Genomic DNA, 14,661 nt, shown 5'->3' with positions numbered 1-14,661 from the left:
ACGATTGAGGACACCTCTTTCCCGGAGAGGTCTCGGCAGTTAGCAATAGCAGAGATTGATGATGTTCAGCAGCACCTGCTTAAACTGAAGGAACTTAAGTTCAGTCATGGAGCAGGGGTATCTGAGCTGCAGGAAGATGAGCATGGGAGATGGGGGAGGCACCCTCTAGCAGGCAGGAGGGATCACAAAGAGTGTTTGAAGCTGGAGAAGCGGAAGATGAGATAAGGCGGACTCAGTCAGGAAATGCCTAGTTAGGCTGGCAGAGATGTATCGAAGAAACAATGTTATTACCATTCCCATGGTGAGATAGGCTACTTCAATTTACAAATAGGTAGGAGGTCCTGGAATCATGAAATTCATTTGAATACTGTGTTATTAATATGGTTTAATAAATTCCAGAGTCATGAGGACGTGACTATTTTTGGTGGGGAGAAGAGCGTAATGCCCTGGTTAAGATTTTTACTGCTGTACTGTAGGTTCTTCATTTTAGCAGTTCTGTAAAAGCAGTTTGACTTTTAGGATGTTTGCTTTCAGCTGAAAATAAGGGGCTACGATGTACAACTTAGGAATGTTGTGTTAGCCCATCAGGATGGTAGAATCCAGAGAAAGTTTGAGAGAGATTTGTGATGGAGAGTCTGGTACGTGTTTTTTTTTGGCAGGAGCTATGGAGAGGACAGGAGGGAAGATGGCTGAGGATGCTGTGGGAAGGAGCATTCCTGTTGCACAAAATGTTTTGTGCTGATGAATGGCTCCAAGGAGGAAGAGCCAATACTCCCGATAAGAGTGCCCAGTTGTTTGAGATGGATTTCCAGTGACATTTGGGATGAATGTGCTTTCACACGGATTGTGGCTCCAGTGTGTGAGTTAGTCAGCTCCTGTATGAGCTTCAACTTTGTGCACATTTGCATTGGGTTAACTAAAATGGGCCCTTTTACTTTGTTATTCCTTTCCTTTTTCTTATAATTATTTGATAAAGCTGAAATTTATTAATATATGTTCTTTAAACATATAGCCAGATTACAAACCCAGCACCCGAGGGCTCTCATTACCATCTTGGGTGACTTCAACCAGGTTACCATACTAGAACACTGCCCAACTTCACGCAGTATGTGAGCTGTACAACCAGAGGGGAGAGGTCCCTGGATTTGATGTACGCTAACGTTAAGGATGCATACAGCTCCTCTCCCCTCCCCCACTGGGAAGGTCAGATCACAACCTGGTGCATCTAAAACCCTGCTACGTGCCTCTGGTGAAGAGTAAATCTGCAACCTCGAGGACAGTGAGGAAGTGGTCGGAGGAGACTTATGAGGCGTTCCAGGGTTGTTTTGAGGTTACAGACTGGCAGGCTCTCTGTGAGCCACATGGAGAGGATATTGATGGGCTCACAGAATGCATCACTGATTACATCAACTTCTGTGTGGACTGCAGTGTTCCGACAGGAACTGTCCTTTGTTATTCAAATAACAAGCCATGGGTGACAAAGGACATTAAGGACATCCTGAACGCTAAAAAGAGGGTGTTTAGAGATGGAAATGGGGAGGAGCTGAGGGCAATACAGAGGGACCTGAAAGCCAGGATCAGGGAGGCTAAAGACAGGTACAGGAGGAAGCTTGAGTGGAAACTCCAGCAGAACTACATGAGAGAGGTCTGGAGGAGGATGAGGACCATCACTGGGTTCCGGCAAACTAGCAACAGAGGAGCTGAAGGCAGTGTGGACAGGGCCAACAAACTTAACCTGTTCTTTAACAGATTTGACATTGTGGCCCCTGCCCATCCCCCACATGAGCCATCTATTGTCGGCCCCCAACCAACACATATTCCACTCTCCCCTCCTACCCCTCCTCACAGTCCCCCACCCTGCTCTCATGGCTATACCCCTCCCCCACACAAAACCACCACGGTGGGCTTCACAGCTGAACAGGTGAGAAGACAGCTGAAACTTCTCAACCCAAGCAAGGCTGCAGGACCGGATGGTGTCAGTACCAGGGTGCTCAAAGCCTGTGCCTCTCAGTTATATGGAGTACTTCGCCATGTCTTCAACCTGAGCCTGAGGCTCCGGAGGGTTCCTGTACTGTGGAAGACGTCCTGCCTCATCCCTGTGCCGAAGACGCCACGCCCCAGCGACCTCAATGACTACAGACCGGTGGCATTGACCTCCCACATCATGAAGACCCTGGAGAGACTTGTTCTGGAGCTGCTCCGGCCTATGGTCAGGCCACACTTAGATCCCCTCCAGTTCGCCTACCAGCACCGACTAAGAGTTGAGGATGCCATCATCTACCTGCTGAACCATGTCTACGCCCACCTGGACAAGCCAGCGAGCACTGTGAGGGTCATGCTTTTTGACTTCTCCAGTGCATTCAACACCATCCGCCCTCCTCTGCTGGGGGAGAAGCTGACGGCGATGCAAGTGGATGCTTCCCTGGTATCATGGATTCTTGATTACCTGACTGGCAGACCACAGTATGTGTGCTTGCAACACTGTGTGTCCGACAGAGTGATCAGCAGCACTGGGGCTCCACAGGGGACTGTCTTGTCTCCCTTTCTCTTCACCATTTACACCTCGGACTTCAACTATTGCACAGAGTCTTGTCATCTTCAGAAGTTTTCAGATGACTCTGCCACAGTTGGATGCATCAGCAAGGGAGATGAGGTTGAGTACAGGGCTACGGTAGGAAACTTTGTCACATGGTGTGAGCAGAATTATCTGCAGCTTAATGTGAAAAAGACTAAGGAGCTGGTGGTAGACCTGAGGAGAGCTAAGGTACCGGTGACCCCTGTTTCCATCCAGGGGGTCAGATTACAAATACCTGGGGATACGAATTGACAATAAACTGGACTGGTCTAAGAACACTGAGGCTGTCTACAAGAAGGGTCAGAGCCGTCTCTATTTCCTGAGGAGTCTGAGGTCCTTAACATCTGCCGGATGATGCTGAGGATGTTCTATGAGTCTGTGGTGGCCAGTGCTATCATGTTTGCTGTTGTGTGCTGGGGCAGCAGGCTGAGGGTAGCAGACACCAACAGAATCAACAAACTCATTCGTAAGGCCAGTGATATTGTGGGGATGGAACTGGACTCTCTCACGGTGGTGTCTGAAAAGAGGAAGCTGTCTAAGTTGCATGCCGTCTTGGTCAATGGTATCCACTAAATAATGTACTGGGTGGGCACAGGAGTACATTCAGCCAGAGACTCATTCCTCCGAGATGCAGCACAGAGCGTCATAGGAAGTCTTTCCTGCCTGTGGCCATTAAACTTTACAACTCTTCCCTTGGAGGGTCAGACACCCTGAGCCGATAGGCTGGTCCTGGACTTATTTCATAATTTACTGGCATAATTTACATATTACTATTTTAACTATTTATGGTTTTATTACTATTTATTATTTATGGTGCAACTGTAACAAAAACCAATTTCCCCCGGGATCAATAAAGTATTACTATGACTATGACTAAAATTTTATGTGGTGTACAATCTGTTACTTTATGCTGACTGGCAAATGTGTATGGGCAGTATTTAGATGGCATTCACTCAGATCGAGGTTTCTTTAATTGAAGCATCATGATGTTCCTGTTTGGTTGAGCACCAAAACATACTGACCTTAGATGCCTATTGTTTATGAAAGGTGGCCTTCTCAATGCTGAGTCACATGGCTGTTAGCGGGGCCTGCAACAAACCAAGTTTGGGTGGGGGCTTCATTTAACTTGAACGTCTCTCACCCCTACCAAAGGAAAGTGTGGTGTGCTTCATCTCGGGCTTGTGTTTGAAAACTTCTTTGTCGCCGCTGTTATGTTTTGTAATTCCAGAAACTAATTGGGGGATAAAAAAAAACACAGCATATGGGATCTTGGTCTACCTAGTTTTTCTTTGTCCTTTGCTTTTTAGTGAGGTGCTCACGTATGACGTAGTGTCATATTGACATATGCCATTCACGAACTTCTTGCACATAAGCCATATTGAATTATGTGCGCAAACAAAGGATGCTTAATCAAACAATCTAATTACAATATCAAGTCAAGTCAAGTTTATTATCATTTCGACCATAAGCTGCTGGTACAGTACACAGTAAAAACGAAACTATGTTCCTCGAGGACCCTGGTGCTACATGAAACAACACAAAACTACACTAGACTACCCTTCCTTACTCACTCTTCCTTCAGTTCCACACATTTTAATTCCACATCCCATTCCCATTCTGACATGTCTATCCACGGCCTCCTCTACTGTAAAGATGAAGCCACACTCAGGTTGGAGGAACAACACCTTATATTCCGTCTGGGTAGCCTCCAACCTGATGGCATGAATATCGACTTCTCTAACTTCCGCTAATGCCCCACCTCCCCCTCGTACCCCATCTGTTACTTATTTTTATACACACATTCTTTCTCTCACTCTCCTTTTTCTCCCTCTGTCCCTCTGAATATACCCCTTGCCCATCCTCTGGGTCCCCACCCCCCCTTGTCTTTCTTCCCGGACCTCCTGTCCCATGATCCTCTCGTATCCCTTTTGCCTATCACCTGTCCAGCTCTTGGCTCCATCCCTCCCCCTCCTGTCTTCTCCTATCATTTTGGATCTCCCCCTCCCCCTCCAACTTTCAAATCCCTTACTCACACTTCCTTCAGTTAGTCCTGACGAAGGGTCTCGGCCTGAAACGTCGACTGCACCTCTTCCTAGAGATGCTGCCTGGCCTGCTGCGTTCACCAGCAACTTTGATGTGTGTTGCTAGACTCTGTGAGACAGCACAAGGCTACACTAGACTACGTGAAATGACATAAAAACTGCACTAGACTACAGACCTGCACAGGACTATATAAAGTGCACAAAACAGCGCAGGGCAGTACAATAATTAATAAACAAGACAATAGGCACAGTAGAGGACATAATTACAATATAATAATAAATGATGTAGATGTCAGTCTAGACTCTGAGTATTGAGGAGTCTGATGGCTTGGGGGAAGAAACTGTTGCACAGTCTGGTCATGAGAGCCCGAATGCTTCGGTACCTTTTGCCAAATGGCATGAGGGAGAAGAGTTTGTGTGAAGGGTGCATGGGGTCCTTCACAATACTGTTTGCTTTACGGATGCAGCGTGTGGTGTAAATGCCTGTAATAGCAGGAAGAGAGACCCCGATCTTCTCAGCTGACCTCACTATCCGCTGCAAGGTCTTGGGATCTGAGACGGTGCAATTCCCGAGCCAGGCAGTGATACAGCTGCTCATTATGCTCTTGATACATCCTCTGTAGAATGTGTGAGGATGGTGGGGTGGGAGATGGATTTTTCTCAGCCTTCGCAGAAGTGGAGATGCTGCTGGGCTTTCTTTGCTATGGAACTGGTGTTGAGGGACCAGGTGAGATTCTCCTCCGGGTGAACACCAAGAAATTTGGTGCTCTTAATGATCTTAATGGAGTGTTCAGCGGAGAGTGGTTGCTCCATGCTCTCCTGAAGTCAACAACCATCTCTTTTGTTTTGTTCACATTCAGAGACAGGTTGTTGGAGCTGCACCAGTCCGTTAGCCGCTGCACCTCCTCTTTGTATGCTGACTCATCGTTCTTGCTGATGAGACCCACCATGGTCGTGTCATCGGCAAACTTGATGATGTGATTTGAACTGTGTATTTCTACACAGTCATAGGTCAGCAGAGTGAACAGCGGTGGACTGAGCACACAGCCCTGGGGGGGCCCCCATGCTCAGTGTGATGGTGTTGGAGATGCTGCTCCCGATCCGGACTGACTGAGGTCTCCCAGTCAGGAAGTCTAGTATCCAGTTGCAGAGGGAGGTGTTCAGGCCCAGCAGTTTCAGCTTTGCAATCAGGTGCTAAGGAATGATTGTGTTGAATGCTGAACTGAATATTACTCAAATATTACTTAAATATTAAAAATACTACAATTTTAATCCTGTTCGACACTTTAATTGACACTGAGCAATAGAGCTGACCACAGCTTTATTCTCTGCTATCAGGCCTCTTTGCAGTGTTCACCCCCAGTGATGGCTGCCTCAGCTGTACCTGCACTCTCAAGAGTTTGGTTTGCTGAATCCCCCAGGAGATTGTAAAAGTGTCAGATTGTTTAGTTGGTTCAAAAGTACATCCTTAAAGTGGAAATAACAGGCTGCAGACTAGCGATTGCTTTTCAGAAAGAGCAGTATCCAGTATTTTGTGAGCTGTCAGCAAAACATTGCTGCTGGTTGCTGACACCATTTTGCTACAGGTTCATTTTGCCTGTCGTAAAATGCTACCTGATATAAACCTGTCTCCGAGGCCAATGCCAAACTGGCTTTCAAGGGGGTGAACCCTTGCTAGGTGACAGGCCTCAATGGAGTACCTAAGAGGCTCTGAAAACCTGTGCCAATCAACTGGTGGGTGTGTTCAAAGATATTTTCAATCTCTAATTTCTACAGTCAGAAGTTTGTACCTGTTTGAAAAATTCAGTAATCATACCTTGCCCAAGAAGAGCAGAGTGAGCCGCCTTAATGAGTATCATCTAGTGACACTCACATCTATGGTGAAGAAATGCTTTGAGAGGTTGATTATGGTTAGAATTAACTCCTGTCTCAGCAAGGACGTGGACCCACTGCAATTAGACTATCGTCACAATATTTCTACAGCGGATGTGATCTCATCAGCTCTTCACGTGGCCTTTGGTCACCTGGACAATACTAATACCTGTGTCAAGATGCTGTTTATTGACTGCAGCTCAGCATTTAACACAGTCATTTCTACAATTCTGATTGATAAGCTCCAAAACTTGGCCTCTGTACCTCCCTCTGCAATGAATCTTCAACTTCCTTACCAGAAGACAACAGCTTATGCCGATCAGAAATAATATCCCCCCCCCACTGACAATCAAAACTGACACATTTCCGACAACACACATCAAAGTTGCTGGTGAACGCAGCAGGCCAGGCAGCATCTCCAGGAAGAGGTACAGTCGACGTTTCGGGCCGAGACCCTTCGTCAGGGCTAACTGAAGGAAGAGCTAGTAAGAGATTTGAGAGGGGGAGGGGGAGATCCAAAATGGTAGGAGAAGACAGGAGGAGGATGGATGGAACCAAGATCTGGACAGGTGATTGGCAAAAGGGATATGAGAGGATCATGGGACAGGAGGCCCAGGGAGAAGGAAAAGGGGGAGGGGGAAAAACCCAGAGGATGGGCAAGGGGTATAGTCAGAGGGACATTTCAGACATGTGTGCTTAGCCCACTGTTTTGCTCTCTCTACACCCATGATTGTGTGGCTTGGAACAGCTCAAATGCCATCTATAAATTTTCTGACAATGCAGCCCTTGTTGGCAGAAACTCAGATGGTGATGAGAGGGGATATAGGAGTGAGATATAGCAACTAGTTGAATGGTGTCATAGCAACAACTTTGTACTCAACCTCAGTAAGACCAAAGAACTGATTGCAGACTTGAAGAAAGGGTAAGATGAGGAAACACACACCTGTCCTCATAGAGGGATCAGAAGTGGGAAGAATGAGCAATTTCAAGTTCTTGGGTATCAAAATCTCTGAGGATCTATCCTGGGCCCAACGTATCGATGCAGCTACAAAGAAGGCAAGACAGAGGCCATAATTCATTAGGAGTTTGAGCAGCAAAGACACAAATTTCTACAGATGTACCATGGAGAGCATTCTAACTGGCTGCATAACTGTCTGTTATGGTGTGGGGTCACTGCAGAGGATCAAAATAAGCTACAGAGTGATGTAAACTCAGGCAGCTTCCATCATGAGCTCTACCCTCCATAATATATGGGACATCTCCAAGAAGTGATGCTCAGAAAGGTGGTATCCATCATTAAGGACCCCCATCACCCCGGACGTGCCCTTTTCTTATTACTACTATCAAGGAGAGCGTACAAGAGCCTGAAGGCACACTCTCAATGATTCAGGAACAGCTTCTTCCCCTCTGCATCCAATTTCAGAATGGACTTTGAACCCATGAACACTACCTCACTACTTTGTAAATTTTTAGTTTTGCACTACTTATTTAACTATTAAAAAATACACACACACTTACTGTAATTAACATCTATGTTTCTCTATTATTATGTATGCATTGTACTGCTGCCACAAAGGCAACACATTTCATGACATATGCTAGTGATATTAAACCTTATTGTAATTCTCAAAAGTCAAAACCCTTGCTGCATTCACTGAAGTGCTCCTAGGATGTTAAAAGTGATCCAATTTTTTTAGGGTCTCTTTGTCAGCCTTTATATATGGTGCTCGTGGATGTTTGTAAAAGGCTTGTTCTCCTATGGGCTTCAAATTACTTATTTGTAATTTCAAGCAATGTCTATGAACTGCAGATCCACAACACTAAGTAATGTTGATGTGGCCTTGCTTCTTAGATGCAGATCATGGACATTAACAGTATCTGATATTTCTTCCCCCTGTGGCTACACTCCATTCCACAAAAGCCTTTTTTTTTTCTGTTGGTGAGATGCAGCATTGTGGTAAGAAAAATTAAAAAAGATTAGAGTAATGACAGTTGTTCTTAACTCTAGTCTTGTGGATCTATTAATTAATGTCTTGAATGTCATTTGGTTTCAGGCACTGAATGGAGATGAATTTTTGAAGGCATCCTTAACTGAGAAAAAGTCCCTGATGGTAGTCCCTCCCTGGTAGTAGAATACTGGAGTCATTGGCTCCAGACTCAGACCCACAGACATTGGGCCTCCAACATGTCATTCATAAATACTGTTAATGTATTGAAGCTGATGAAGCATAATACTAAGTGTTAATGAGTATTTAATAGATTCATATAGGTTAGCATAGCTAATTCGGGTTTTCTGCCAATGATAATCAACAATTTGCTGCTTGCACAATAGATAATTATGTTGCCTCTTTTCCTAATTCTGGGTTTGTGTTATTAGAGTCCGGAACAGCAGAGAGCTGTAGATCAACTTTTCAAATCAAGGAATTGAAAATTATCATGCTTTTATTAATGAGTTACTAATTGGTTTCAGTCAACTACAAATAATATTTCAGTCTGCTTTGATGCTTAAATATTAGTTTTCCATCTGGTAAAATCCTTTCCAGTTCCTGACCTAAATTAATAAGCTACAGTGCATGATCAAACTTTGCTTAAGTTTTGGTGTTAATGGCTTTACTTTTTGATTTTTTTTTAGGCACTAGATGTGGATCGTGGAGTATTACAAAAGATGAAGAAATCTGTTAAAGCTATTTACACATCTGGACTAGGTGAGAACTGCTTTAATACTTGGATGCAGTGAAGGAGTAAGGCATGGGTATCCTTTTGTTTTGATCTGCATGTGCTCAGAATGTATGTACTCCTGTGTTCCCAAACCAAAATAACACATTTGACTCAGAGGAGCTTTTGGATAAACTGCAAAAAAAAACCCCATGGATTTTGCAATAAAAATAACATGATTGGTGTTGTACCCAATATTAAAGAATAAATTCGATAACATCTTTTGATTGTATGTATGCAATTAAATGTAGATCTAAGGAAGATGATATTCAAATTCCTCTGCTGTACTGTGTATGCTATGGTAATGCAGAACGTGTATTGCCTGTATAGGCTAATGCTTCTGATTTGTTTGATGGACTAAAAACGTCCATCAAAACACACCAGAAACATTAGGGTCTATACCTACATGAAGAAGTCATATTTTAATTGCAAAACAATGCTTCTGGCATTAGAAATTAATCTTTTAATCTATAGTCTTTTTTTTCTCTTGTGTGCGTTTGTGTTATATTTTCTCCCTGTATTTCACTTCATGCTTTTGCACTGACTTGTCTATTTAAATGTGCTTTTTGGTTAAGATTATATGGAATTCAGTGGGTTTTCCTGTTCACACAAGTCACATTTCCTGTAAAGGGCATTACTCTGTTTTCGATTTCCAATTAATGCATATTTCCAGGAGAAAAAGATGTTGAAAGCTGTAGCAGAAGAAATAGTTGGCCTATTTGTTTTACAGGGCCTTAAAAAAAAATCAGGCCAAGATTTCAAAGAGTGCTGATCCTTTGGAACTGAATTTTGGATACACGATGTTATTGACATCCTATCCTTTACAAATAGTGGAAGTTGGCCACTGAAAGTAAAACTCTAAATCCAAAAGGAAAATGCTACAGACACTGGAAATGTGAAATGAAAGCAGAGAAAATACTGGAAGTGGTCAATGGCAGACACAATCTCAATGGCTCTTCACAAGGCCTTAGACCACCTGGACAATACAAAGACCTATGTCAGGATGCTGTTCATCGACTATAGCTCAGCATTTAACACCATCACAGACATTCCACCCTGCAAAAACTCATTTCAGGGAGGTATCACCACCATTTCAGGGAGGTAGCACCCCCCCCCCACCCATTGACCTCGTAGGGTGTATGTAATACTTTGTTTAGTGATTTTGTCTAATCTGTAAACCAAGTTGGGTATATGCAGCAAATATGACATTAAAATATGTGCTTATATTATATTATCATGTTTATTCTATTACAACTTTAAGCAAGTCTACAGGGAGCTTGGCCTCATCATGTAGGACATCAATAGCATAGCTCCTTAGCAGCTAGCCAGCTAGTTTAAATAATGTTAGCTATGCTGTAATGACACCTGTTAAACTCACCTCAACATGTCTTTTACATTTTAACCCACCATGGACAATAGAAAAGTCACTGTTGCAAGCAGTGCAGCGAGCAACACTCATTATTTTTGAGGTCGACTGTGAAGCCCACCCACAGAGAAAACTGATAGTCTACTTAGCAGGGGTCCCCAACATTTTTTGCACTGCAGTCTGGTTTAATATTGACAATATTCTTGCGGACCGGCTGATGGGGGGTGGGGAGGATATTAATCACGACCGGAATATAGGTGATAAGTCAATAGCATCATAACATATTAAGTAACGTTTGGATATTAAACACACAGGGCATATTTTCCTCATATGAACATTTAAAATCATTGCAACACACCAATATCGCTGAATCACTACGAGCCCTGGGCTTGTTTTCCTGCAAAAAGATGGTCCCATCGAGGAGTGAGGGGAGACAGCGATACTCGAAGGGGGTTCCTTATGTCCAGTCTATTCCGCAATTTAGTTTTCGTTGCATTCATTGCAGAAAACTCTGCTTCGCAGCGATATGATATTGGAAATGGAAGCAACGTTATTAGTGCTTTCGTGGCTATCTCAGGATATTTAGCCTTGACTTTGATCCAGAATACCGGCAGAGATGTTATGTCAAACATACTTTTCAGCCAGCCGTCATTTACAAGCTCGAGGAGTTGATCTCCTTCCCGCGCTGACATGGATGACGCGTGGGTAATGACCTCACGTGCGTTCAAGTTCAACAGTGCGCGACAGGGAATGAGGAAAGGTGCAAATGACTCATATTGTTTCATATTGCCAAACCATATTGTTTCCTCGTGGCCCGGTAGTTGGAGACCACTCTTAGCACGAAGGGAGACCAATCAGGATGCTCGCTCTCCCTCTCCCTCTCAAAAAAATCTATTTCCGGGATATTGTATATAATTTCCGGGTGTCAGGGAGCCATTATCGATATGCAGGAGACTCCCGGATCTTCCGGGAGAGGTGGGATGTCTGCCATCATTCCTGCAATCCTGATTGAGAAGTGACAGAACCTGGGCCTTTGTACCTCCCTCTGTAATTAGATCCTCTATTTCCTAACCGGAAGACCACAGTCTGTATGGATTGGTGATAATATCTCCTCCTTGCTGACAATCAACACTGGTGCACCTCAGGGGTGTGTGCTTAGTTCACTGCTCCACTCTCTCTATGCCCATGACTGTGTGGCAAGATGTAGCTATCTATGAATTTGCTGATGATACAGCCATTGTTGGTAGAAACTCAGATGGAGACGAGAGGCATAGAGGAGCGAAATACAGCAACTAGTGGAGTGGTGTCACAGCAAGAACCTTGCACTCAATGCCAGTAAGACTAAAGAGCTAATCGTGGACTTCAGGAAGGTTAAGACGAAGGAGGGATCAGAAGTGGAAAGAGTGAGCAGTTTCAAGTTCCTGGGTGTCAAGACCTTTGAGGCCCTCACCTGGTCCCAATATATCGATGGAGCTATAAAGAAGGCAAGGCAGCGATTATACTTTATTAGGAGTTTGAAGAGATTTGGCATGTCAACAAAAACGCTCAAAAACTTCGAGAGGTGTACCGTGGAGAGCATTCTGACAGGCTGCATCGTTGTCTGGTATGGGGGGGGGGGGGGTGGGAGGCTACTGCACAGGACCAAAAGAAGTTGCAGAGGGCGTAAATTTAGTCAGCTCCATCTTGGGTACTAGCCTGCAAAGTACTCAGGACATTTTCAAGGAGTGGTGTCTCAGAAAGGCAGTGTCAATTATTAAGGACCCCTGGCATCCAGGGCATGCCCTTTTCTGATTGTTATCATCAGGTAGGAGGTGCAGAAGCCTGAAGGCACACACTCAGCAATTCAGGAACAGCTTCTTCCCCTCTGCCATCTGATTCCTGAATGGACATTGAACTCGTGAACTCTACCTCACTTTTTTAAAAGATATTATTTCTGCTTTTGCATGATTTTTTAATCTAGTCAATATACATATACTGTTACTTATTTATTTATTTTCTTCTAAGTTGTGTATTGAATTAAACTGCTGCTACTAAGTTAACAAATTTCACGACACATGCTGGTGATAATAAACCTCATTCTGATTCTGGTCACCAGGTCAGTGAAGAAAAATGCAATTTATGTTTCATGTTACTGATCTTTGGGCAGCAGAGTTGCGTAATGCTTTACAGTGCTAACGATCTAAGTTCAATTCCCACTGCTATTTCAAAGTAGTTTGTACATTCTCCGTGACCATGTAGGTTACTTCTGGGGGTGCTCTGGTTTGGAATGTGGCAAGAAAGATATATGGCTTAGTAAGTGTGGGCTTGCTATGTTGATGCCAGAAACATGGCAACACTTGCAGGCTGCCCTGCACATCCTCGGACTCCGTTAGTCATTGAAGCAAATGACACCACATTTCACTGTATACTTCAATGTACATGTAACAAGAAAAGCTATCTTTAATCTTAATAACCTTTATCTTTCATCAGAAGTGGTGGAAGATAAAAATAGGTTTTTAATCACACAGAGAGTGGAGAAGGGTGGGGAGGACAAAAGGGAAGCTTGTGCTGGATGGAGACCAAGAAAGAGTGAATGATAGTTGGTGGTGGTTACAAAAGTTTAATGGGTAGCATAAAGCATGTCGAGGCACGGTGTAAGTAGGAGGAGGCAAATTACTTTTTAAATGCCAGAAAAGAAGAAAAAACCTGCATTTGGAAATGGGTGATTGAGATTGTTGAATTCAAGGTTGCAGTGTGCTAACCCAAGATGTGGTGCTGATCCTGTTAAAATTGTATTGGAATTTAAAGACTGAAAGTTCAGATTGGGAGTGGATTAAAGAATTTAAACTATCACTTGAATGGAAGCTGAGTGTTCCGTACAGTGGCATGCAGAAGTTTGAGCACCCTGGTCAAAATTTCTGTCACTGTGAATAGCTAAGCGAGTAAAAGATGACCCGATTTCCAAAAGGCATGAAGTTAAAGATGACACATTTCTTTAATACTTTAAGCAAGATTACTTTTTTATTTCCATCTCTTACAGTTTCAAACTAACAAAAAAGGAAAAGGGCCCGAAGCAAAAGTTTGGGCACCCTGCATTGCAGTACTTAGTAACACCCCCTTTGGAAAGTATCACAGCTTGTAAATGCTTTCTATAGCCAGCTAAGTGTCTTTCAATTCATGTTTGGGGGATTTTCGCCCATCCTTCCTTGCAAATGCCTTCTAGTTCTGTGAGATTCTTGGGCCATCTTGCATGCACTGCTCTTTTGAGGTCTATCCACAGATTTTCGATGATGTTTAGGTCGGGGGACTGTGAGGGCCATGGTAAAACCTTCAGCTTGCGCCTCTTGAGGTAGTCCATTGTGGATTTTGAGGTGTGTTTAGGATCATTATTCTGTTGTAGAAGCCATCCTCTTTTCTTCTTCGGCTTTTTTACAGACGGTGTGATGTTTGCTGGTATTTAATTGAATTCATTCTTCCCTCTACCAGTGAACTGTTCCCTGGGCCACTGGCTGCAATGCAAGCCCAAAGCATGATCGATCCACCCCCATGCTTTCTTTTCATGAAATTCTGCACCCTTTTTTCTCCAAAAAATTCATGAATTTCTCATTACAAAATTCAGCATCAGAAGTTTGCAAAGGAACATCTAAACAAGCCTGATGTATTTTGGAAACAAGTCCTGTAGACTGATGAAGTTAAAATAGAACTTTTTGGCCGCAATGAACAAAGGTATGTTTGGAGAAAAAAGGGTGCTGAATTTCATGAAAAGGATGCCTCTCCGACTGTTAAGCATGGGGGTGGATCGATCTTGCTTTGGGCTTATGTTGCAGCCAGTGGCACAAGAAAGATTTCAATTAAATACCAGCAAATTCTGGAAGCAGCCATCATACCGTCTGAAAAAAAGAGCCGAAGATTAAAAGAGGATGGCTTCTACAACAGGATAATGAACCTAAACACAACTCAAAATCCACAATGGACTACCTCAAGAGGTGCAAGCTGAAGGTTTTGCCATGGTCCTCATAGTCCCCTGACCTAAACATCATCGAAAATCTGTGGATAGACCTCAAAAGAGCAGTGCATGCAGGACGGCCCAAGAATCTCACAGAACTAGAAGC

At 43.7% G+C, this 14,661-nt stretch overlaps 1 protein-coding gene across 1 annotated transcript in view; it reads left to right on the top strand.

The window, feature by feature from the left end:
• The window catches only part of asap2a (ArfGAP with SH3 domain, ankyrin repeat and PH domain 2a), a 257,441-nt gene that overhangs the window by 53,868 nt on the left and 188,912 nt on the right, over positions 1–14,661 (top strand). The window contains exon 2 of the mRNA XM_063037946.1: positions 9,122–9,194. Coding sequence (XP_062894016.1) covers positions 9,122–9,194 — 73 coding nt within the window. The remainder of the gene's footprint in view (positions 1–9,121; positions 9,195–14,661) is intronic.

Source organism: Mobula hypostoma, chromosome 2, assembly GCF_963921235.1.
Source record: "Mobula hypostoma chromosome 2, sMobHyp1.1, whole genome shotgun sequence".
Classification (NCBI taxonomy): Eukaryota; Metazoa; Chordata; class Chondrichthyes; order Myliobatiformes; family Myliobatidae; genus Mobula; species Mobula hypostoma.
Note: the sequence above shows the minus strand (reverse complement) of the source record. Positions and strands in the feature narration are given on the sequence as shown.